Genomic DNA, 25,293 nt, shown 5'->3' on the forward strand with positions numbered 1-25,293 from the left:
ACAAAACAAAACTGTACCTCAAACTGGATGCTCAACTAGAAAGATGGGATTTTAGCAAAACCACATGTACAATGCACGTCATTACTGGTATATAATATTTCCTGCAGGCTTATGGAGGAGCATGGAGGTGGGAAGGAATAGAATATAAGGAAAAGTTCTTCACCTAGTTTCTATTGCCTCTTCACTTAGATTCCAGAGTTGCCAGAAACTGAAGCAAAATGGACTTTATTAGCTCTGGCAGCTAAGATTGGGGTATCTTTAATTAAGTCTATTCCCCAACAATAGTTAAAGTTTGAACTTAAAAGACTGAGCTTCAAACCCACAGAAAATATTCCATTGCATGTCTGCAAAAAATGTAAATATAAACATTCATAACTGTACTTACAAATATTGAATCAATTTTCCTCTATTTTGGTTTGGCTCAAACACAAGGCTGCCAAGCTTCGAGTTTATCGCTCCAGCTGTTTTGCAGTCTAATAAATGCCAAAAAAATAAAACAAATCCTTCCCAATGTCTCCCCGATCATTTTGTTCCTCAACTCCTCATGCCTCAAAAACAGCTGAATCCAATTCAATTTAACTGCCTGCTAAATAACAAAACTAAACATAATACTGCCTAGGGAATATGACTTTTGAGGGGAGTTAAGGGGCTGGGAGGAGTAAAAAAGTAGAAAAGAAAGGAGTGGTGTGCTTATTGGTAGAAATTAGCATTTAGAAATGTAAGCATTTTTACCTTTAATGACAGTTTATTCTTTTAAAGAGAAAAGCCAGATTCCTATGGTCTCAGAGGTTAGGACACAGAAAATAAAAATTCAGGCTGAGAACCGGGAGACGTGGGTTCTAATCTGAGCCTCACCACTAACATGATGTACAATGCTAAGAAATCATTTCGTCCCTGTAGACCTCAATTTCTCATCTGTATAACGAGAGGAGTAGACTGAATAATCTCTAAGGGATCTTTCAGTAATAAAACAAGGTCAAGGGAACTTTTGATAAAGAGACTAAAAACTCCTCCACGTCTCTACACACTTCTCTTCCTGCCAAAAGCAGAAAAGATTACTGTTAAGTGGAAGTAAAACCAGGTGGAGTTTCCAGTTAATGCCAGGGTGGCTGACTGAGTCCAGATGTCTGGTGGCTTCTTACTTTTGATTTCACCAGGTCCAGGCTTAATAAAAAGCATAGGTTCTAGTCTGTGTTCACTTACCCTGGGAAAAACCCTGGCATTTCCAAAGGTGACTCTGCCCTAAAGCTGTCTGTGTCATACAGTCTGCCTCTCGGGTTTGCACAGAATCACAGACTGTCAATGCTGGAAGTAACCTTGAAGATCAGCAGGCCCCTTGAGTGGGGCAGGGAGGCAAGGAGGCTGGACAGGGGAGTAACTTATCCAGGCTCACAGGATGAGCCAGGGCAGGGCTGGGACCAGGACCCGGGTCTCCACACTCAAGCTGGTGCTCTATCCACAGCACCTGGCTGTCCTAGGCCTTAGCAGTGCTAGTCTCAGCTTTCCTACTAGCACTTTATGAAAATGCAAGATGTATACATGATAATCCTGAAAAGGATGCCATTCATATTTTTCCAGGGAAAACACAAAAGAAGGTTAACTTCAGAATGATTTCTAACTCATTTTTGTATAATAACAGGCCTATAATCTCTGGCAGTAATTCTCAAAAGGGCAGTCTCATAGGGAACTTGTACTTGGATCATATAGTAAGGACTCAACCCAGAGGGAACATTACATTTCATTCATATAGTCCTTCACTGTTCTCAATTCATTCCCATTTAATAGCCTTAAAAACATCAGCATATTCAGTTCTAAACCAAAATGATTCGCTCAGTTGCCTAAGAGGATGTAAGAGAGCATAGAGAGGGAGTTTGGTTGGTTTAATTTGTATTTGAATTTTTAAAAAATTAAATACTTAGGCTTAGTGTGATGTCCAGATTGTTAACACTTTTAGATTATTAACTGATTAGTAAAACAGATTATTAATCTGTTTTAATCCAATAATCCATTTTTGAGATTATACACTGAAAGCAAAACCATTTGCTCCTTTCATAAAGGAAACACACAAAATGTGGGAGGATTGGTGGTGACCCACAGAGCCATACTCCCCTGAGATGGCTGAAAAATGTCTAGCTTAGGCTTTAAAGCTGGTGCACTTTCAAAGGGCACATGAAGAACTGGCAACCAAGAGGCCAGTACTGCAACCATTCATCCATTCTCTTCAGGTCACCTAACCCCACGTTAGACCGAGAAACCCAACCCTGAACTTCCAAGTTCTCTTACCTGAGTGAATCGTCGGACTAGGCACGTCTTCCCCACACCAGCATTGCCAATTAAAACAATTTTAAACAGGAAATCATAATCTTCCATACTCATTTACACAGCTGCAAGGCAAACACAAGCGAGAGTGAGATGGGGCCTGGTCAGACTTGCCCACAGAGCTCAAGCTGAGCCAGCCTTGACACCTCAAGAACAACAGATCTGACTCATTTGGAGAGCAATTTAATGCTCCCCTCTGCTGATTTGCCAGTGAGGGAGGAACACAGGTGTTTGGTCACAGAAGAACTTTACTCCTTCCCAGTCACCTCAAGCCACACAAATGTCCTTTCACCTGGTAACCTTTATTCTTCCAAGTCGTCAGGTCACAGCTCACTCACGTGGTAAGATCTGTTTTCTTTCAGCATGGCAAGGAGATTACAGCCTATATGCAGACACACTGGGGTGCAAGGAAGCAGGAACAAAGGAGAGCCCGTCCAAAGCTTCAAGGTAGTTTATTTGTGTATGATATATGCCTATGGGAAGAAGGCCAAGGGACCAGGAGACTGAATGAAGGGGAAGGATCTAGAAAGAAACCTTTCAGTCAGTCCCCTGCAAGTCCTGGGCGTCTTGGGGTCTTAACTGTGGGAGTTCTTGCCATCTTCCCCCTACCACCACCCCACTGCTATACATCTTCTGCCAGCCAGGCTGACTCTGCAGCACTGCCCAAGGTGCCTATCTCCTCATTCCTATGAGCTGTGGCATTTGTCACATCCTCTGCCCAGGAGGGCCTCGCTCACACTCTTTTCTGTGCCACCAAGTCAATCTTTTAAAGCCAAATGCAAGCATCTTTTCCTCTGTTTTTTTTTTTTTTTTTTTGAAGATTTTATTTATTTATTTGGAGACAGAAAGAGGCAAGAGAGCACAAGCAGGGAGGAGAGGGAGAAGAGGGAGAGGGAGAGGGAGAAGCTGACCCCGCTGAGCAGTGAGCCCGAACTGGGGCTCCATCTCTAGACCCTGGGATCATAACCTGAGCTGAAGGCGGACACTTAACCGACTGAGCCACCAGGTGCTCCTCTCTCTGACTTTTTTCACTGCTCTTTCCCAGTTAAGTTAAATAAACATTTTCATCATTCCTCTGTCCTAAAACTTCAAATGTCTGCCTCATCCTTGAGGGAAGGGATCACCTCCTTCGGCTCTAGTTTCCTAGCCCACGCATGGGACAGTTCTATTTAGTAAATGTGTACTCTGCAGAATTAAAGTTAATTAATAGGCCTATTGCTCAAGCATTGGCTTTAGTTGCTTCAGTTGTGCTGAAAAGAATACTACATGCTCTGTCTACTTCAGAGGACAGTTGTAAAGATCTTTTTAAAAACTGTACAAAAGAGCCTTGGTACCCACAAAGCTCTATCCTGGTGAAAACCATTATTATCTATCGAGTACCTACTATAGTACTGTGCTAATTGTGGTAGGAAATACAGAGATGAGACGGTCTCTGCCCTGGAGACTAATGTGAGAAAAGTCAAACCACCACCACGAAGTTAAATACAATTCAAACCAGCAGTGGAGCTCATTTCATAAAAGCAAGCAGAACAAGGCTGGTGGATTCTGGAGGAAGAGGAGGACAACCAGTGAGCCCATGAGGGAAAGGGCGTCTGGGAGAACTGGAAGAAGGCCCCCAGGTCACTCCTCCCAGTGGAGCTAAAGCTCAGGTGGCTGCAGGGTTACAGAGTTGAAAGAGAGCCCACTGCAGGAGACCTGCCGAGTAGCTAGGGGAGCAGATTCCCTGTGTGCAAAGATGTTTTCTGCATGAGTTTTAACTTATCCTTGGAAAGATGACTGACCATGCCAACATGCATGTGCCTGGCAGCTCATGGGGTTCCGTCCCAGTTCTCTGTCAAGAAACTGGGGCCATAAGCAGTGTTGAGTTCACTAATATGCCAGGCACTATACTTGGCACTTCAGGTATATTTCCATTTGTTTTTACAAGTCTCTGAGGCTGGTATGTATTAATACGTTACCTATTTTCCAGGTAAGTAAACTGAGGGTAGCCTGAAGTCACAATAATAGCCAGAGTTCAAGTTCAGAAGGCATATGGTGTCACCAAAAGAACGCTAGCCTTGGAGTCGGAGAAATCAACGTTCAAATCTCGACTCTACTATCTTCTTAGACTATGCCTCTAGGTAAGTGAAAATTTTTGGAAGCTTCAATTTCCCCATTGCCAAAATGAAGCTAGTAACACCTTGACCACAGAGTTGTGATGCTTAAAGGGATTATTGTCCCCCAAGGACAATACCTGGCTCTTAGTCACCGAAACTCCTCACTATGACAGCGGTTTTCCATGCTCTGGTTCTGCCTTCATTGCCAGCCCCTACCTCTCACCACTCTGCTCACACTCCATGCTCTAGGCTCACTGGATGTCTTCAGTTCCTTAACACTGTAGGGCCCCTTTCCCTTTCAGACTTTCACAAATCCTGTTAACATCTGTTTGGAACATAGGACACAACCTCCCCTCATCACCACTCCCCAGCCCAGCTGACTTTTAGTTGTCCTTTTAATTTCACGTAAATATCACTCTCTTTGACCTGTGAGGAATCCGACCCCCTGCTATATGCTCACATGATACCTTTCCCCATCCTATAGTCATACTCACCATGCTTAATGTATTTATTTGTATTTGTCTTATGCTCCAAGTCCATCCGTCAGCACCTCCACCCCAAACACACACACACACACACACACACACACATACACACATGACTGTGAACAGCATGAAATCAATGATGTGTCTATCTGGTTGAGTCCCCATCCTAACCCCTCCCCATTATTGTCACTGTCATCCTTGCCACTATCATCATCATCATCATCATCATCATCATCATCATCATCATTTCATTGTATATCATTAACTCATTTAACCCTCACAACACTCCTAACAGTTGTACACTATTAGCATCCTAACTTGATATATAGGGATACTAAGGCACAGGAGAAGCTAAAAAAGAAGACATTAAGGTCCCACTTAACTGGTACAGCTGGAATTCAAACCCAGATAGCCTAGGTCCAGTCCCGGTGGACATCCTTGACACACTACTTGTAGTGCCTTTCCCCATGCCTGGCTTGTGACAGGAGCTTAAAAAAGGTCTGATGAATTGAATGATAAAGGGAAGCACTCAATAAACTGTGATCTCCTTTTTGTCTTCCCCTCTGGTTTCGCATCCAAAACTCTTTCCACCACACTACAGTAGTTTAAATTGGAATCAAGGACAGGGGGTGCCTGGGTGGCTCAGTTGGTTAAGCGGTTAACCATCTGCCTTTGGCTCAGGTCATGATCTCAGGGTCCTGGGATCCAGCCCCATATGGGGCTTCCTGCTTGGCAGGGAGTCTGCTCCCCCTCCCCCAGCTCACTGTCTCTCCTCCCCCTCCCCTCATTTTCTCTGTCTCTCTCAAATAAATAAATAAAATCTTTAAAAAAAAATCAAGGACATACTCCAGATAAAAACTCAAGGACATGGTATGTTAATTAAATTCAAGAAAGCTGTTCAAAGTAAAAAAAAAAAAAAAAGAAAAAATTCAAGGATGGAGACAAGGATAGCAGGGGACATGAGGTTCTGTGGGCCCCACATGGACCACAACTCAGTGCTTTTATTAGCCAGTGAACAGAGCACAGGACTAAGCATCTTTCTGTGCTTAGATTATATGCCATTTATTTACTCCTCCACCTTTAGCAGAAGTCAAACACACAGAGAATTCAGAGGAGAATGTCCAAAAATAACGGCCTGAGAAACAGGGCTCCCAGAAGGCTTACTGTGCCCAAATTCTGCACCTTCAGGAAAACAAGGGGAAGAGTTCCTTGGTCAGAGTCAATGCTGAATCAGGTTTCATGTAGCTTCTACCTGGAGAGAGCCGTGGAAGCCGTGAAAGACAAGATAAGAAAGGCCTCCTCCTTTCTATAAGAAATTACTTCAATGTTCTGTTGAATATTTGGGGGTTTTTTTTGTTTGTTTTTGTGTTTTGTTTTGTTTTTTAATAAACCTCTAGAGAAAAAGTGTTTGGTCTCTAAAAATGCAGGCCGTCTGGGGCTAAGGCTGGACAGTAAACTCTGGGTTACCTGCACTGGTTACTGTTCTGTTTCTTTTTTTCTTTCTTTCTCTTTTTTTTCTTTTTAAAGATTTTATTTATTTATTTATTCACGAGAGACACAGAAAGAGAGGCAGAGACACAGACAGAGGGAGAAGCAGGCTCCATGCAAGGAGCTCAATGCGGGACTCGATCACAGGAATCCAAGATCAGGCCCTGAGCCAAAGGCAGATGCTCAATTGCTCAGCCACCCAGGCGTCCCGACTGTTCCATTTCTAATAGGAGGGCAGCCCTGGTGGCTCAGCGGCTTAGCGCCACCTTCAGCCCAGGGTGTGATCCTGGAGTTCCAGGGATTGAGTCCCATGTTCGGCTCCCTGCGTGGAGTCTGCTTCTCCCTCTGCCTGTGTCTCTGCCTCTCTCTCTCTCTCTAATAAATAAAAAAATAAAAAAAAATCTATTTCTAGTAGGAAACACACTGCTGAATGAAAAGCTCACAGGAATCTCTGAAAACTATGCTCTGAGGAAGCACTGCTGGTCGGGAAGATAAAAAAAAGCTCAGGTATCACCAAGGGCCGTGGGATAAGATAGCATCCCAGGAGGTGGAAACTCATTCAGACTCAACTTGTGACACACAGCCCTAAATTGACAACAAAAGTCACATCTTGTCTGGTGAGCAAGTATGTCATAAGAAATGCTACTGACCAAGCACTATTCTAGGGATTTTATATTCTATGATTGTTAATAATAATAATCACTGACACATAGCCAATGCTTACAATGAGTCAGGTACTCTTCTACATGTATGTACTCGTTTAATTCTCGCAACAACCCTATGGGGCAGGTATTATCCTCATCATCCTCAGCTTCCAGAAGGAGAAACTGAATTACAGAGACATAATCCTGAAGTCACATAGCTAGTCTTAGGACCAAGATTCAAACCCAGATCTGTCTGGCTCCTCCCAAAATAGGATGCTGCTGTCCCCTGCCCTACAATTGACAGCACTGCTGCACCTGTCCTAAGAGCTGGGGGCACAGTTGAATGGAACCTCCCAACCCCCGTGAGCTGCATTATTCTAGAATTTCCCTCCTCTTGAAGCAGCACACCCACACTGATAGGGCTATACACTGATTTCAGATCATACAAGCACTGCTCTTCATTGTGCCCTCCAAGCCCAGGTCTCTTTTGGGAGCTGGACCCTGACTTTCCTCCAAATATCACTCCACAATTCATTCATCCATGCAACTATGGGAGCAATAAACAGGAACATTGCTCAGATGAATCAGCAAAGCCCCAAACATCATAATCACCACAATACCTCTAAATTAATGGATATATGAATAAGACTCAAAAACGGAAAAATAGATGAGGAAAGAAAAGAATGAATTTAGGGGTGCCTGGGTGGCTCAGTCAGTTAAGCATCTGACTCTTGGTTTCGGCTCAGGTCACGATCTCAGAGTCTTGAAACCAAGCCCCGAGTTGGGCTCTGCACTGGGCATGGAGACTGGGATTCTCCCTCTCCCCCTGCCTCCTCACCTCCCACTCCTAAAAAAAAGAGAGAGAGAGAGAGAGAGAGAGAAAGAAAGAAAGAAAAAAATGAGTTTAGAAAAGATATAGGAAACAAGATGTACTATGAAAAGAAAAAAACATTCTAAAGCAATGTGATTTTTGGCAACATAAACCATTTATCAAAGTGACCTTTAAAAAAAAAACAAGAACAACACTAGTCACTGTTGCACATCAGTACATCTTTCCCCTTGCCTGTCAGGGCTCAGTATAACAGAAAAAGTCAAGGATTCTGGTGAACAGAAACCTGATCCCCTCCCCCAACACTGCTCCAGGAAATGATATTCTGGGGACTTGTTCTTGTTCAAAAACCATTGTTTCACTCAAGTCTTTTTCCCTTTCAGGGTCTCAACCTTGAACAATAAACCAAAATGGTTGGGTGAATAGACACCATGGTCCTCCTCAGGACAGCATGTGCTGCCATTCTCTCATCCCAAAGAGGCAGCATGGGGACTGGCATCAAGAGACCTGGGTAGAGGACCCCTGGCTGGCTCAGTCAGTTGAGGGTCTGATTCTCAGTTTGGGCTCAAGTCATGGCCTCACAGGAGACCTTACATCAGGTTCTGTGCTCAGCAGAGAGTCTGCTTGAAATCTCTTTCCCTAATCAAACCCCCTCCTGGGGATAATTATAGTTAACATCTTGGTATACATCCTTCTAGGTTTTTTGTTTGTTTATATACACTCACCTGTATGTATATAGATTTTTAAATTGTATAGATTTTTAAAACAAAACAATTATAATAGTATACAATTTTTTTTCTATAGTGTTTTTTTCCCCAAACCCAAAAATTAGAACTCATGGTCTACCAACAGAACTGATTACCAAAGACCCTCAGCATTCATTCAACATTTTCTCCAGAAATAAATACTCAAGAAAGGGGTGGCAAGAGGACAGCTTCACAGTGACATACTTTGAGAAATACTAAATACTATTATAACCCAATCTTGAAGATTTAAAAGTTCTAAAAATTCCCAAAATGAGGAGAACTGGCTTTGTTTAACCCGGGATTTATCAAAAGTGATTTTAGCTGAGAATTCTTTTCTCATATGACACTTAAAAAAAAAACTCAAGGGTTATTGGGATTTTATTGTTTTTGTTTTTGTTTGTTGTTGTTTGTTCGTGAGACACACACAGAGAGAGAGAGAGAGAGAGAGAGAGAGAGAAGCAGAGACATAGGCAGAGGGAAAAGCAGGCTCCCTGAGAGAGAGACAGAGAGAGAGAGAGAGAGAGAGGGAGAAGCAGAAACATAGGCAGAGAGAAAAGCAGGCTCCCTGAAGGGAGCCTGACTCAGGACTCAATCCCAGGACCCCGGGATCACGACCTGAGCCAAAGGCAGACACTCAACCACTGAGCCACCCAGAAGTCCCTCATATAACACCTTATAACAAAAAAATCTCTTGCTATCCCAGGGCTCCATGAAACATCAGTATAGTAAATGTTATTTTTATATGTATATTTTTTATTGGAGTTCGATTTGCCAACATATAGTATATCACCCTGTGCTCATTCCATCAAGTGCCCCCCTCAGTGCCCATCACCCAGTCACCCCAACCCCCCACCCACCTTCCCTTCCACTACCCCTTGTTCGTTTCCCAGAGTTAGGAGTCTCTCATGCTCTGTCTGTCACCCTCTCTGATATTTCCCAGTCATTTTCTCTCCTTTCTCCTTGGTACTCTTTTTTTTAAAAATTTTTTTTTTAATTTTTATTTATTTATGATAGTCACACAGAGAGAAAGAGAGAGAGGCAGAGACACAGGCAGAGGGAGAAGCAGGCTCCACGCACCAGGAGCCCGATGTGGGATTCGATCCCGGGTCTCCAGGATCGCGCCCTGGGCCAAAGGCAGGCGCCAAACCGCTGCGCCACCCAGGGATCCCCTCCTTGGTACTCTTTCACTATTTTTTATATTCCCCAAGTAAATGTTATTTTATAGCGCTTGAAATCAGGGTTGCCACCCAGGTAGCAGGGCTACATGAAAGAAAATAAAATAAAGGAGAAGGGAGGGATCCCTGGGTAGCGCAGCGGTTTAGCGCCTGCCTTTGGCCCAGGGCGCGATCCTGGAGATCCGGGATCGAATCCCACATCAGGCTCCCGGTGCATGGAGCCTGCTTCTCCCTCTGCCTGTGTCTCTGCCTCTCTCTCTCTCACTGTGTGCCTATCATAAATAAATAAAAATTAAAAAAAAAAAAGGAGAAGGGAAAGGAAGGGAAAACAAAGGAGAAAGATGACACCCAGATAAATTTCATTTTCAGATAGCAACAAATAAATTTTAATATAAGTTTGTTCCAAATATTGCATGGGACATACAAATTTTTTAGTATGTAAGTGTAACACAAGTATCATATGGGACAGACTTACACTAAAAAGTTATCAGTTTTTTATCTGAAATTTAAATTTACTGGTCAATTCTACCCAGGCAAAATGTGAGTGGTCAGATCTGCTAGAAACAGAGTCCCCAGACACAATATCGCATGTACCCAGAAGTTGTGGAGGGAGATTGGCACGGCATGAGAAATAAGATATGCCTGATGAATCCAAAATCACAAATGGAGAGATTGAAAAGGCCAAGAAGTCATTTGAAGAAGGCATTCATTACTGAGCTTGGGTACTCAGAATCTAGGCCAGACTCCAGGGACCAGGTTCAGATTGTCATTGCCAGGCTCTGCAGGTGAGTCTCTCCCTTGTGGACAATCCCAGAGCACTGTGTATTTACCCTAAGTCCATCTTCACATGTGCACCTGCCTGGTAGATGGGGGTGTGCTCTACACATGTTGCCCCTACTGTCCTTAAAGACAAGGACCACACTTCAACAAGACACTCATGTCAGCATATCCCAGGACCATGTTCAAGTAGACGTTGAATTGAAAGTGTTTGATCTTTCACTCTAACAAGATTCTGTCTCAGGAAGCTCATTAGTGCTTAATTACTAGAAGGCAATTACTAAACATTACTATAATCAACTGCTGCAAGCTCACTTGCTTTACATAAGCTGCTAATTTCATGTTATTGCGAGTTAATTATTCTCCTTGGCCAAGGATGTCAAACACCCACCTGTGCCATGGCTGCTCCTCATTCACCAGGCCATAATCTCCAGCATTTTGACATGGCCCTTTACAGTTCGCAAAATGTTTTCACAGACATGATCTAATCTGCACCTGCCAACAATCTCATGAGTTGGTTCTTATTCATTATGCAAGTGAAGAAACTAAAGAGTGTAGGTAATGAAATGTCACCCTGTCACACACTAGTGAGGTGCAAGGCGGCCTCTCTATCCACCAACGATGTAAATAATTCACATTCTATCACCGTTAGTAACAGTAATCATAAGTGACATTTATTCAATGCTTATTATGTGTCAGGTACTCTTCTACATATACGTATTCATGCAATCTTCACAACAATCCTGTGAGGTAGGTACTATTATTATTATCCCCAGCTTACAGAAAGGACATTGTAAGCTTTCATCAAAATTACACAGCTAATGAGTAAAACTGCCAGGATTCAAAACCCACGTCTTTCTGGGAAAAAATTAAGTTGGAACTCTATCTCACTCATACTAAAATAAATTCCAGATGGATTATAAAGATTTAGATTCTGAAAAATGAAAACATAAGAGTACTACCAGAAGAAAGCATGGTCTATATAAAATCTTAAATTGGGAAAGGCTTTCTAAGAATTACTCAAAATCAAGGCCATAAAATAAAGAGGTTGACCAATTTGACTAAATAAATTTTTTAAAAATTCTGCACGGCAGAACAATAAAAGGTCAACTGATTAAAATATCTGAAATACATATAACTAAGGGCCAGTTTCCTTAAATGCTTAAAGAGTTCCTACAAATCAATAAGAATAATTGAATAAATCAATAGAAAAAATGGACAAAAGACATAAGCAGATAGTTTATGAAAAAGGGAATAAAAATGGCACCTCTACATTTTTTTAAATGATCAGCTTTACTCTTAAGAGTAAATTCAAACTCTAATGTATAATTTATATAATTTTAAACAATTAAGATGATTATTTATAATGAAAACGATAATGAATTCAAAGTCAGAAGCCATTTTTCATTCAGATTGGCAAAGTTCACTCTGTAAAGGAGAGTGTATGGAGAAATGGGGTGCTTGTGTAGTACCAGTAGGAGATAAATCAATGCAACCTCTCTGGAGGGCAATACTGATTAAAAACTAAAAAGGCTATTACAAACCCTCTGACCCAGCAATTCCACTTCTCAGAATCTGTCCTATACTTACATAACACACGTACAAAGACACATGCAGTAGGATATTCTTTAAACAACATTTGTACTAACAAACATGAAAAACAACCTAATAGTCCATCAGCAGGAAAATGGTTGCAATATTATGAAAACTATACATCAATATACTATGCAGCCTGCTCTGGATTTCTGGAAGATGCATTAAGTGAAAGAAGCAAGGTGGAAAATGGCAAGTATAGTATGAAAAGGGGACGTTTAATTATTTAAATGCATAAGCATAAAATATCTCCAGAAAGAGACACAGGAGAATTAGCAACAGTGTTTGCTTCTGGGGAGGCTGTATCTAGTTGTAGGAAAGAGGATAACCTCCAACTCTCAACCAATTATATTCCGACCTTCCACTCAGTCTGCAGTATTTGCTAGAAAGGCAAGACAGCTTTCCTAATACAGTGACAAAAGTCCTCTAAAAAAAAAATCTGTTTGGTCATGATCAGGTCATGATCCTGGGGTCCCAGGATTGAGCCCCGCATTGGGCTCCTTACTCAGTAGGGAGCCTGCTTCTCCCTCTGTCTGCTGCTTTACTTGTGCTCTCTTTCTCTGTCTGTCAAATAAATAAAATCTATTTAAAAATAAAATTAGGGCAGCCCCGGTGGCTCAGTGGTTTATCGCCACCTTGAGCCCGGGGCGTGTTCCTGGAGACCAGGGATTGAGTCCCGTGTCGGGCTCCCTGCATGGAGCCTGCTTCTCCCTCTGCCTGTGTCTCAGCCTCTCTCTCTGTGTGTCTCTCATGAATAAGTAAATAAAATCTTTAAAAAAATAAAAATTAAAAATAAAAATTAAAAAATCTTAAAAATCTATTTGGGGTGCTCTGTTTCTATCTCTTTGTCTGCTCTGCTGCACCCCTTCACATGACAGGTAAGGAATGTCCCACCCGGCTGGTGGGGTTGTTCTTTCCAGGTTATTGTGTGTGCCACCGCTCTCTCTATTAAACTATGTTCCAGCACAGTTAAGTTCCTAACATGGTGGACTCATTCTTTGATTCTAACTTCCCTCAAAAATGAGCATCCATCATATGACAGCCAAAACCAATGGACAGAACCCTAGTCTATTTATTTCACAAGTAAAAACAAGACTCTCACATTTGTATCATGTATTACAGCTCAAGAATGACTCACTCAACTCTGACACAGGATCCTCCTGGGGAAGGAGAAGGAGGCTAGCTTTTTCGCCCCATTTTACAGAAATAGGATTTGAAATCAAGAGTGACTTGCCTCAGGCCAACACAGCATGTCAACAACAGAGCCAGAGGACCCACACACTCCTGTCCCCTGACACTGAATCAGAGCTGCCATGAGGGCCAACGAGGTCTGCAAATGTAAATCCCTACCAGGCAAGGGCACAGGCATAATAAGCACCAGGGGAGGCTGACACAGACCCATGGATGGGAAGGATCTCAAAAGCAGCCCTTGGGAATATTTTTTCAGACATACAAAAAAAATAAATAAATAAAGTAGGCCTGAGATCTCCGCAATATCATTTTTTTTTTACTTTTCTTTCTTTTAATTCTTTTTAATTCAATTAACTAACATATAACATATTATTGTTTTCAGAGGTTCTGTAATATCATTTTCAAAAAGCAAGACAATAAAATGTTTTATTTTATTCTTTGTAGACATCACCTCTTATATCTTCCTATTTCCTAGAAATATACCATAGATTTGGGATACCAGGCAAGTAAGGAAAAGGAAAGTTAACCCATGAAGCAGCATTTCATCGGTACGACCCAAAGCAAATGTCTGAATTCTCTTGTTGAAGTAAGAGTGCTCTTTCCCCTTCCATAGTAAGAAAGCATCACTGCACTGAGCACAGATCTGATTTTCCTAGAGGCAAGAGGGGGAGACAGGGCCACTGTGTAGGAGTCACTTGGGGCCCCAATCAGTTAGCTCCCCAGGCAGAACTAGTTTGTTTTGTACCATAGCACTCAGGGTGCAGGTACTTGACAGAGTCTTGGATGCGCCGGGAAATAACTGGCACCTTGTTTCCCATGGCAAAAGAAAGATGCCTTTCCTGCTCATTAATCCCTTTCCAAGATGGGGAGCTTCTGTATACAAAACATGTTTGCTCTAAAAAAGGTCTTTCCAGACCCAACTTGCTGTTTCCGTCTTCTGCACGAGCAGGCCGGGCTCCCTCCGCTATCCTTCTCCAACAATAAACAATACTGCCCTCAAAGAGCTCCGGGGGTTTGTCCCAATGCACACCCCACTGGGTTCTCTAAATTGGGCACTGCGTCTAATCTTTCCTCTGCAGAAGCTTTCCTGCGTCGGTTCGGCTGGACCGGAAGGGCCTCCTTATGGGCATCTTCAGCCTCCTCCCCCAGGCTGAGCACACAATGCAGCCTTGCCAGGCAGCCAGGGGGCAGGGCAGCCGCTCACAAGTGGTCTCGAGCACTTCCCTAGCCTGAGGGACGCAAGGCCTTTCCAGGACAGAGGTGTCTCCTTCCCTCCTTCCCTGCCAGAAGACTGTCACTCCAGGCTGGACCCTTCCTTCAGCTGTTTAAACGGATTCCCTCCTCACTGGAAGCATGAGAAAAAGGGAAAGGAAGCAAGTGTCCATGCGGTCTGCGACGCAAATGTATGAGAATAAGATACAAGAATTCTCCCAAGTTTGTCTCTCAAGTTTGTGCCAGGTCCTGTGTCACTCAAGAGGCCCTATTTGTTTAGGGCCTATGTACTTTAACACACATCAGCCACTTCATCCTTGAAACAACCCTGTGGGGAAGGAGGGGATTTCTTAGTTACCATTACTATCAATAGGGCTTTTACATCCATAGAGTACCTCAAGTTTCTAAGGGCTTCCCTGTAAATTATTTTATCTGCATCCTGGCAAATTCCTATGTAAAACTCTCCCTCAGCACAGCCCCCCAAAACACACGTGCACACACGCACACGTGCGCACACACACACTCACACACACACAGACACACACAGCATACCATAAGCCATCTGTCATCAAGGCCCACAGATGTTCTGTCAGAAATGTAGCCTGAATTCCCCGTTGGCACCACCTCTGTCCCTACCTCACCAACCAGCTCAGGCCCAGCCCGAAGCCCCCCCAGCAGCCGGTCTACCACGGACAGTATGTCAAGTGGCACAACTTTCCTCAACAGCAGGTTTTCAATATTCATCAAAAGCCTTAACAATTGTCCATACTCTTTGATCCAACAATTCTGCTTTTGTGAATTTTCCTAAGGAATGATGCCAAGATGTGTACAAAGATTTATTCATAAGAAAGTTCATTCCAGTACTACTTAGACTTGGCCCTAGAACGGAGAGAGTTGTAAAACCTCTACACAACAGAGAAGAGGTTATATTTTTGTTTTGGTTTTTCTTTGAGCCACATGATGTAACATTATGAAATACATACTTGGAAGGAAATACATTTTTAAAATGCTTACCTTACCTCTGAGTAGTGGGATTGTGGAGAGTTTATTTTCCTCTTTATATATTTATATCTTTTCTACATTTTCTTCAATAAACAGGACATTTAGAGATAATAGATTATATTAAGTATCATAGAAGCTCAATACCAGTGAGAGAAACATGGGACAAACACACATGTACACAGCTAGTGTACAACCACATTCAATTCGCACTCCTAGGAAATAGGCTCTTAGCAGGTACGAACGAAAAGCCATTAACAGAGTTCAAACCTTTCATGCAGTGAGCTCACCACTGGGAATCCACTTTAAGGAAAGACCTGAACAAACTCAAAATGCTAAATGAATAAAAATGTTCATTACATCTTATCTAAAAGAACTGGAAACAATCCAAATGTCCAACAAGGGATTGTTCAGTATGAAACATCAACACCATGGAATGCAAAGCAGCCATTAGAAATGCCAATTATGAAAACTATGTGAAAATATGAAATAATGTTGACAATAGGCTATAAAATAAAAAGAATACACAAAGCTGCATTTCTCAGGACTGCAGCTATGAAGAATGAGCATGTATGTGAACAAGGACATCTCAAAAGTAAGAACCTGTTGTGTTAGGATTATGGGATTACGGGGAGCTTTTTATTTTTTCATTTTGTCCTTTTTTTTCTAACAAGTTTTTGACATTTTGCATGCACCACAGGCACATTTTTTAAAACTTGGAAAACACAGAAAAGGGGAAAATAATCACTCTCAGCATTTTGATGCATTCCTCCCTGTCTCTTTTTCCCACGTGCTGGGTGGTTTGGTTTGGTTTTTATCTCTGAAATCATGTCAAGGTTTTCTTTAAAGCACTTACAAAATCATTTCAATTTTTTAAAAAATTAGTGAACCTACCATAAGACCTGCAAGAGAACGTAGCAGTGGGTTTTCTCTAGTGCCATCAAGAGAATTTACCTAATACAATGTCTATTTATAAACAAAAAACAGGCATATTTGCACTGTTGCCACAACAGATGGATTGATCAAAGTTCCTGAACACTTGCAGAGACTCTTAGGCCTATTTCAGTAGCAGAAGTCAGGAGCAAGGAGAATCCTGTGTTACCAAAGCTAACATCGTTGGAAATTAAAAGGAATTTTATCAGAGTTTGGAAAGAAAAAAATCAAACGATGTACCAAGTTTTCACATCAGAAAAAAGTTTGAGGAGAACAAATCCAGTTGGTCATTAGGTCTAGGAAATTTAACCTCCTTTATATGTCTCACACCCTCCTTCTCCTGTCTATCTGTCCTGACTTTCATTGGAGCCAACCTCTCATACCTTGGCAGCAGCAGCCCTGTTCTCCATCCAGGCCACATGGACTCCTTCCACAGAGAGACACAGAGACAGGGAAAATCACTACGCAGTGCATGAGCTCTGCTGCCCCTTGCGTGAGTATGGGCCCTGGAAGGAGTGAGAGGGCAGGCTCAGTCGGCTGTCGCCATGGAGGGGCTCAGTTTCTGCAGGCGTGTGACTCTTTTGTGCTTTTTGAACAGGGCCCCTCAACACAAGCTGATTATCCATCTCTTACATGTATTCTATTAAAGACTGCCCTCGGTTCCAAGGCTAGGGGAAAAGCTGCTGCCTTGGGTTCAGTGCGACAGGAGGTGCTACTGCTTGCATAGCAAGCCTCACCCAAATACTCTTCACTTTAAGGACAAAGGTAACTGCATGTTTTGCCTCAGAGGCTTTTAGAAACTAACCCATGTACAAGATGCAATGCAACAACACTGCAACCTTCCCAGAGAACTAATGTGGCCATGTCATTCCCACACTTCAATCTCCTCAGGGGCTCCCGGCTGCCCACACAAAGCTGTGAGAGGAAGTACAGTGCCCTGGTGAAGAGGGCAAACTTGAGAGCCAAACTGCCTGCCTGAGTCCTGCCCCGGGCCTTTGTGAACTGAGTGGCCTTGGTCAAGTTCCCCATCCTCCTGGTGCCTGTGTTTCTTTGTAAACAAGGATTAAAACGGTACCTACCACACAGGGTCATGGCACAGATTAAAGGAATTAATAAAGAACAAAGAAAAGAATCTGGCATATAGGAAGTACAGGGTAAAAGTTACATGCTGTTCCTATTATTGCTATTGTTGGAGAAAGTTCAAATTCTCTAGCCAGGCATACAGAGCCGTCCATGACTCAGGCCAACCCATCTCTCTAGCTTTGCTTCTCATGACCTTTGAGTTACCACTGCCACTGTGACACGCAGCCACGCCAGCCTCTCAGTGCAGATCCCAAGGCAGGTTCATTCCTCCACAATTTGCTCACACAGCCATTCTCTCCTTGTTGGCTGAAGAGCAATCACAGATCTCTGAAACCTTCCTTTCCCCTCAATGTGGATTAGCCACTCCCTCCACTGTGCCTCTGCTATGTTCTATTAAGACTCTTTTCATAGACACTTTATTATCCTCATTGATTTATGTATCCTACTTCCTCCACCAGGAAACAGAGGACCCTAAGAAATCTTAACTGTATCCCCACTGCCAGGCACTCAGTCGACCCTAAATATTTATTAAGTAAAATGCAAAAGAAACATTGATCAGAACACACAAAGCTGGAAATACTTTTCAGGGAACCTGAACACCGGGATTTAGAAATCAAATCCCAAAATACTTTGACTCCAAGGAGAGTTAATTGGAGAAGATCATATAACCAAAGAGAAGAAAATTATTATTTCCCAGGAGAAAGCTAAGTCTTGTTATATGTGTATACTAGGGGAGGGAGACAGAAGTGACATTAATAATGGTTCTAAACTAGCTGACTCTTCATTAAATAGTACTTTTCAAATCTTTTCTTCAGAAAAAAATGTAGAGTCATAGCTGATTGGGGAGTACCTTTCACCTTGCTGAGAATGTAAGCTATCTCAACAGAAAATCCTACAAGAGACCCAGACCATAAGAAAAAAAAAGAATTAATCTTTGTTGAACATCTATGACAAGCCAGGTACTTAAAAAAATATTTTTTCTATTTATTAAATACAATATGGTAGCACAGAATTCACTTCACATGCATTACCAAGTTTGACAGAGTACATCCTAAAGAACTCTGAGACATAAGTATTCATCCTAAAGACATCCTAAAGACATAAGACAGAGTACATCCTAAAGAACTCTGAGACATAAGTATTCATCCTAAAGAACTATGAGAACTCTGCATTCTACAGATGAGAAAAATATATTTACTCATCCCATATATCTGTAGTGAGCATCTACTATTGTGCGAGTACTGATCCAGAAGCAGAGGTTACAGCAACAAAGAAAAAGTTCCCCAACTTCAGAGAGTACACATTCCAGTTGGGCAGCAAACAGCAATGAATGAATGGGGAAATGAGCATATACATTAGTGAACAAGAAAATAAGATAATGCCAAGTTTTTACTTGTAGAGAACTAAAATAGGAAGAAGGGACAGAGTGACTAGACAGCAATTTTATTTATTTTTTAAGATTTTATTTATTTATTTATTTGACAGAGAGTGAGAGAACATAAGCAAGGGGAGCCACAGAGGGAGAAGGAGAAGCAGACTCCCCACTGAGCAGGGAGCCTGATATGGCACTCGATCCCAGAACCCTGGGATCATGACCTGAGCTGAAGGCAGACACTTAACCAACTGAGCCACCCAGGCGCCCCAACATAGCAATTTTAGAGTGGGACATCAGAGAAGGCCTCTTCGAGGTGGCTATATTTAAGATGAGATTCAAATAAGAAAGATCAAGCATATGTAGATTGAAAGAAAAGTATTTCATTCTGAAGGAAGAACTAGGGCAAAGGCTGTAAAGTGAGAATGGACTTTGGCAAGTTCAAGGAACCAAAACCAAGCACAGTGAGGCTGATGCACTGTCAGTGATAAGTGGACTGAGTGAGTGACATGGGGCAGGTCACAGAGACCTTGGTCTGCCAGGGTGAGGAGTGTGGATTCATGCCAAGTGCAATGGGAGGCCACCTGCAGGGGCAGGGGGCCGGGGAGAGAGTGTGGCACAGACCGATAAACAGGGTTAAAGATTTCTCTAGTCACTGAAATAGAGGGGATTATGGTATAGATACAAGCAGAAGCAAGAAGTCTAGTTAGGAGGTCACTGCAAGTGGTCTAGGCAGAGGATGATGTGGCTTGGACTAGGGTGCTGGTGCTGGAGATGGTAGGAAGGAGATAAATTTGGGAATGTTTCTGAAGACAGAAAAGATAGGAATGGATGATAATAGGAGAAAAAAGAAAGAAATCAAAAGCAATGCCTAGATATTTTGCCTTGAGTACTCGGGGGGATAGTACTTATGGGGGTGGGGGGGAAGACTTACTGGGGTGGGAAAGACTGAAGGAAGAACAAGTTTTGGGTAGAGACAAAGTTAAGAGTTCTCTTTCAGCCATGTAAAATGTGCATGCAAGTGCCTCTTAGATACCTTATCTGGACATGAATCTGGAGTTGCAGAAAATATTTGAAGGTAAAGATTTGAAGGCCAAATTTGAAGGCCATTAGCAAGTAGATATTACTGAAAGTCATTGGATTAGAAGAGGATACCTATACCTCAGAGAAAAGAAGGGGCTATTTCAGAATGTGAAGCACATCACCATTTAGAAGTGGAGAAGAGAAGGAGGAGAACCCAGAGAGGTTAGGAAGAGACCCAGGAAAGTAGAGTGTCCAACTTGACCCAGTAATTGCACTACTAGGGATTTACCCCAAAGATACAAATGTGGTGATCCAAAGGGGAACCTGCACCCCAATGTTTTATAGCAGCAATGTCCACAATAGCCAAACTATGGAAAGAGCCCAGAGGTCCATCCACAGATGAATGAATAAAGATGTAGTCTATATATACAATGGAATACTACTCAGCCATAAAACAATTGAAATCCTGCCATTTGCAATGACATGGATGGAACTAGAAGATATGCTAAGTGTGGGCAGCCCCAGTGGCCCAGCGGTTTGGCGCCGCCTTCGGCCCTGGGTGTGATCCTGGAGACCCGGGATCAAGTCCTGCGTCAGGCTCCCTGCATGGAGCCTGTTTCTCTCCCTCTCCCTCTGCCTGTGTCTCTGCCTCTCTCTCTCTGTCTGTCTTGAATAAATAAATAAAATCTTAAAAAAAAAAAAGATATGGTAGGTGAAATAAGTTAATCAGAGAGAGAAAATTATCCTATGATCTCACTCATATGTAGAATTTCAGAAACAGAGGATCATAGGGGAAGGGAGGAAAAAATAAAACAAGTTGAAATCAGAGAGGGAGACAAACCATAAGAGACTCTTAATCATAGGAAACAAACTGAGGGGATCCCTGGGTGGCGCAGCAGTTTGGCGCCTGCCTTTGGCCCAGGGCGCGATCCTGGAGACCCGGGATCGAATCCCACGTCGGGCTCCCGGTGCATGGAGCCTGCTTCTCCCTCTGCCTGTGTCTCTGCCTCTCTCTCTCTCTCTCTCTCTCTGTGTGTGTGACTATCATAAATAAATAAATAAAAAAAATTAAAAAAAAAAAAGGAAACAAACTGAGGGTCACTGGAATGTTTGGGGTTGGGTGGATTGGGTAACTGGATGATGGACATTAAGGAAGACATATGATGGAATGAGCACTGGGTGTTATATAGGACTGATGAATATCACTGACCTCTGCCTCTGAAAGTAGTAATAAATTATATGTTAATTCATTGAATTTAAATAACATTTTTATTTTTATATATTTTTAAAGATTTTATTTATTTATTTATTTATTTATTTATTTATTTATTTATTTATTTATTCATAGACACACAGAGAGAGGCAGAGACACAGGCAGAGGGAGAAGCAGGCTCCATGCAGGGAGCCCGACATGGGACTCGATCCTGGCTCTCCAGGATCACACCCCAGGCTGCAGGCGGCGCCAAACCACTGCACTACCGGGGCTGCCCTAAATAACATTTTTTAAAAAAGAAAGTAGAATGCCTAAGAAAACAGCAATCAGCATTGTCAAATGCTGCTGAGAAAATGAGCAAGATTAAAAGAAAGCAACGGCCTTTGACTTGGTCACATGAAGGTCATTCATTGATTGCAATGACAAGAATAGACCTGGTGGAACAATGGGGAGAGAGGAGAGCGAGGTAAAGATATCAAAGCCCAAACTATGGACAACCTATAAGTTTTACTGAGAGAAAGGACTTGAAGACAGCTAGAGGTATAAACTACATAATGAATTTATTTTGGAATAGTTAAGGGACAAAATTAGAAAACATTTTGGGATTTTGGATGGGGTGGGGGGAACTGTTGTTTATTTGCAGATAAATACAGAAGCATGTTTATTTGCTATTGAGAATTATCCAGTGATGAGGGTAAACCTGATAATGGCAGAGAGAAGGGGCATAATTACAAGACCAAAGATCTACAAGACTTAATCTTAAGAAAATTAATAATGTGCCTAAGGTAAAAGAATTGGTAGCCTGGGGAGCTGGGAAACTAATCAACTCTGTTTTGACTAGTAAGTACACCTTTTTTTCACAACACTATTATTGTAATATAATATAGTAGCATTTAAAAAAGATCCCAACTCCAGGCTCTGAAGATAATCAGGACAGAGTTAGAAAGAATCTTTTTTTTTTAAAGATTTATTTATTTATTTACTTGAGAGAGAGAGAGAGAGGAGGGGGTTGAGAGGGCAGAGGGAGAAGTAGGCTCCCTGCTGAGCAGGACTCAATGCAGGGGACTCTGAGATCATGACCTGAGCCAAAGGCAGATGCTTAACTGACTGAGCCACCCAGGTGCCCCAGAGTTAGAAGGAATCTTAAGAGAACTTTGGAGCACCAAGACAAACACACACCCCCTTCTTCTTTTTTTTTTCCTAAAGATTTATTTATTTATTTATTTATTTATTTATTTATTTATTCATTCATTCATTCATTCATTCATTCATTCAAGACAGAGAGAGAGAGAGAAAGAAAGAAGCAGAGACACAGGCAGAAGGAGAAGCAGGCTCCATGCAGGGAGCCTGACGCAGGACTCGATCCTGGGTCTCCAGGATCACGCCCCGGGCCGAAGGCAGCACCAAACCGCTGGGCTATTGGGGCTGCCCCACACACCCCCTTCTATATAGGCAAGCTCTGTTCATCACATAGACTGCTGAATGTCATTTCTATTTGCACACCTGGTTGTAATTCTACTAGCTGTAGGACCTTCAATTATTTCCCTTATATATTCAGAGTGAGTTTGAGAAGAGGACAGGGACACTGAGATAAATCACAGTGCGGTATAAGGGGAATGCCGTTGAATAAACTCTGGTGACCGTAATAAGGAAGTAAAAATATGTTTTTAATGCCAGTTATGTGTTTATATTCAGCAAAAGCAAAGGTGAGAATGAAGTACATGGTCATTCATTTCTCTTTTCTTTACACACCTATCCCAGGAAGCCAGTGACAGTGATGATGCCAAGAAGTGGCTTCTTGTCATCTGTTTCCCAGACCCACGCGTCCCCTCCACATGACAACATAGCATCACCTTTCTCACACCTGGGTTCCCATTACCTCTTCTAGTTAACCTTTTCCTCAGGGCAATATGGATGCCATCTCCCCCAGGAACTTTTATAGCACTAAGAACTAGTACCACATAAATTTGGCTCTTGATCATATGAAATATTTATTTATTTATTTAGGGTTTATTTACTTATTTAAGAAAGAGAGAGAGAGCAGGAGCAGGGTTAGGGGCAGAGGCAGAGGAAGAGGGAGAAGCAGGCTCCCTGCTGAGCAGGACTCAATCCCAGGTCCCTGGGATCATGACCTGAGTTGAAAGCAGACACTTAACCCACTGAGCCACCCAGGTGTCACAATCATATGAAGTCTTAAAATTATTCTCCAATTCCAGTATCACAGGGAGAGGAGAGTAAGAGTGCTTTTCAGTCAGAAATTCAAGATACTTGTTGGCCACTGATACTTTGAAAGGTAACTTAGTAGTACAAAGATGCAGATGGATCTGCCTTGAAATTGTGGCTTTGTTCCAACTCCAACACACTAAGTGATCTTGGGCAAGTCACTTTCTGAACCTCAGCTCCCCTACACAGAAAAAGGGAATAATACTACCATTGCCTACCACCTGAGTATGTATCTAAAACACGCTGGATAGTCTGCTCTTTAGTGGAAAACTCTACAAACCTATGGTTTTCAAAACCAGGTCTGAAATGCTTCTTCGACCTGTTTGCAACACCCTGTCAGCCTCTCCTCACTCCTAGCCTACTTCACTTTCTCATGCTGGTGACAAGGAAGTCATCATGCTCTCACCCAAAGCTTTGTCACCTGATCCCTTCAGTCCCTGTGCCTCACTCCACCTTGCTCAGGTAGGTTTTCCCACATTACCCCGACCTTAGTTCATCACTGCACTTACCCCATTGCTTATTTATTTACAGGACTATCTACTCCATAAAACAAAGGTTGCCTGAAGGAAAAGACTGAATTGTATTCATCTGTGTATCCCCAGCAGCACAGTGCCTGTTGTACATAGGTACTTTTTTTTTTTTAAGATTTTATTTATGTATTCATAGAGACACAGAGAGAGAGAGAGAGAGAGAGAGAGGCAGAGACACAGGCAGAGGGAGAAGCAGGCTCCATGCAGGGAGCCTGACGTGGGACTCAATCCAGGGTCTCCAGGATCACACCCTGGGCTGCAGGCGGCGCTAAACCGCTGCACCACCGGGGCTGCCCAGGTACTTTTTTTTTTAAAGATTTTATTTATTCATTTGAGAGAGAGAGGGAGAGAGCATGAACAGGGGTAGGGGCAGAAGGAGAGGGAGATGCAGACTCCCCACTCAGCAAGGAGCCAGACACCGGTCTCGATCCCAGGACCCTAAGATCATGACCTGAGCTGAAGGCAGATGTTTAACCAACTGAGCCACCCCAGGCACCCCAGGACTTACTTCTACTTCACCATGTTTGGCATATAACCAGTCATCAGAACATTTGATTTATATTCTCAGCATCTCCTGGGCTGGCTTCCCTATTCTGCTTTAGGACCAGGCTCTTATACTAGCCCTCTATCTTTGCTGTGAGTTCTCTCCCAGATCTATATCCTTGATCAGTGAGGGTCCCAAGCTCCAGAACTGTCTTGAGTTCCCACCCTTGCCAGTACCCTCTGAACTCTAAGGATGACTCCAGGATGACTTAGCTAAGGCACTGGTGCAGTACTGCATACATTTCTGGAGCACCTTTATGTGAGGTAATGTCCCAGATGCAAAAGTGAGATGCCATGTACAAGGAATTTATGACTTACTGGGGGGTAAGGGAAGAGTCAGGGAGACAATTAGATGAAAACAATACAATTCACTGATGAAAAAGGTTTTATATCTCTGGGGAAATTCAGGAAAGACTTAGAGGAAGAGGCATTTCAATAGGGCCTTAAAGCACTGAGGCGCTGTTTCCAGAGTTGTATATTTTCCACGAAACAGAACACCAAAGTGCCCCGCTCCTCCAATGAAAAGAAAAGTAAGTGGAGGAAATGCAGCCTACTGTGTGCCCCACTTGGAGATTCACAAGGCACAGGAGGGAGGCTCTGACAAGTCCTGAAGTACACAACCCCACTTTAGTGTTTAATCCAGCATCCCAAATTTGTTTGGCTTCCCAAATTTGGTTGTTTTTTTTGTTTTTTTTTTTTTTTTAAGATTTTTTAAATTTATTCATGAGAGGCAGAGAGACATAGGCAGAGGGAGAAGCAGGCTCCATGCAGGGAGCCCAACGTGGGACTCAATCCCAGGTCTCCAGGATCAGGCCCCGG

General features: G+C 42.6%; 1 protein-coding gene across 4 annotated transcripts in view; it reads right to left on the reverse strand.

Moving 5' to 3' along the window:
• RAB30 (RAB30, member RAS oncogene family) overlaps positions 1 to 25,293 on the reverse strand; it is a 90,369-nt gene that overhangs the window by 20,907 nt on the left and 44,169 nt on the right. For 2 of the 4 annotated variants that reach the window (XM_077867233.1, XM_077867234.1), the window contains exon 2: positions 2,284 to 2,384. In XM_077867233.1, the coding sequence (XP_077723359.1) occupies positions 2,284 to 2,376 (93 nt within the window). In that variant the 5' untranslated portion in view covers positions 2,377 to 2,384. Of the gene's footprint in view, positions 1 to 2,283; positions 2,385 to 2,611; positions 2,636 to 10,950; positions 11,152 to 25,293 lie in introns of those variants that run through there. The other 2 variants (XM_077867235.1, XM_077867236.1) reach the window with 2 other exon arrangements.

This window comes from Canis aureus, chromosome 23 (genome assembly GCF_053574225.1).
Source record: "Canis aureus isolate CA01 chromosome 23, VMU_Caureus_v.1.0, whole genome shotgun sequence".
Classification (NCBI taxonomy): Eukaryota; Metazoa; Chordata; class Mammalia; order Carnivora; family Canidae; genus Canis; species Canis aureus.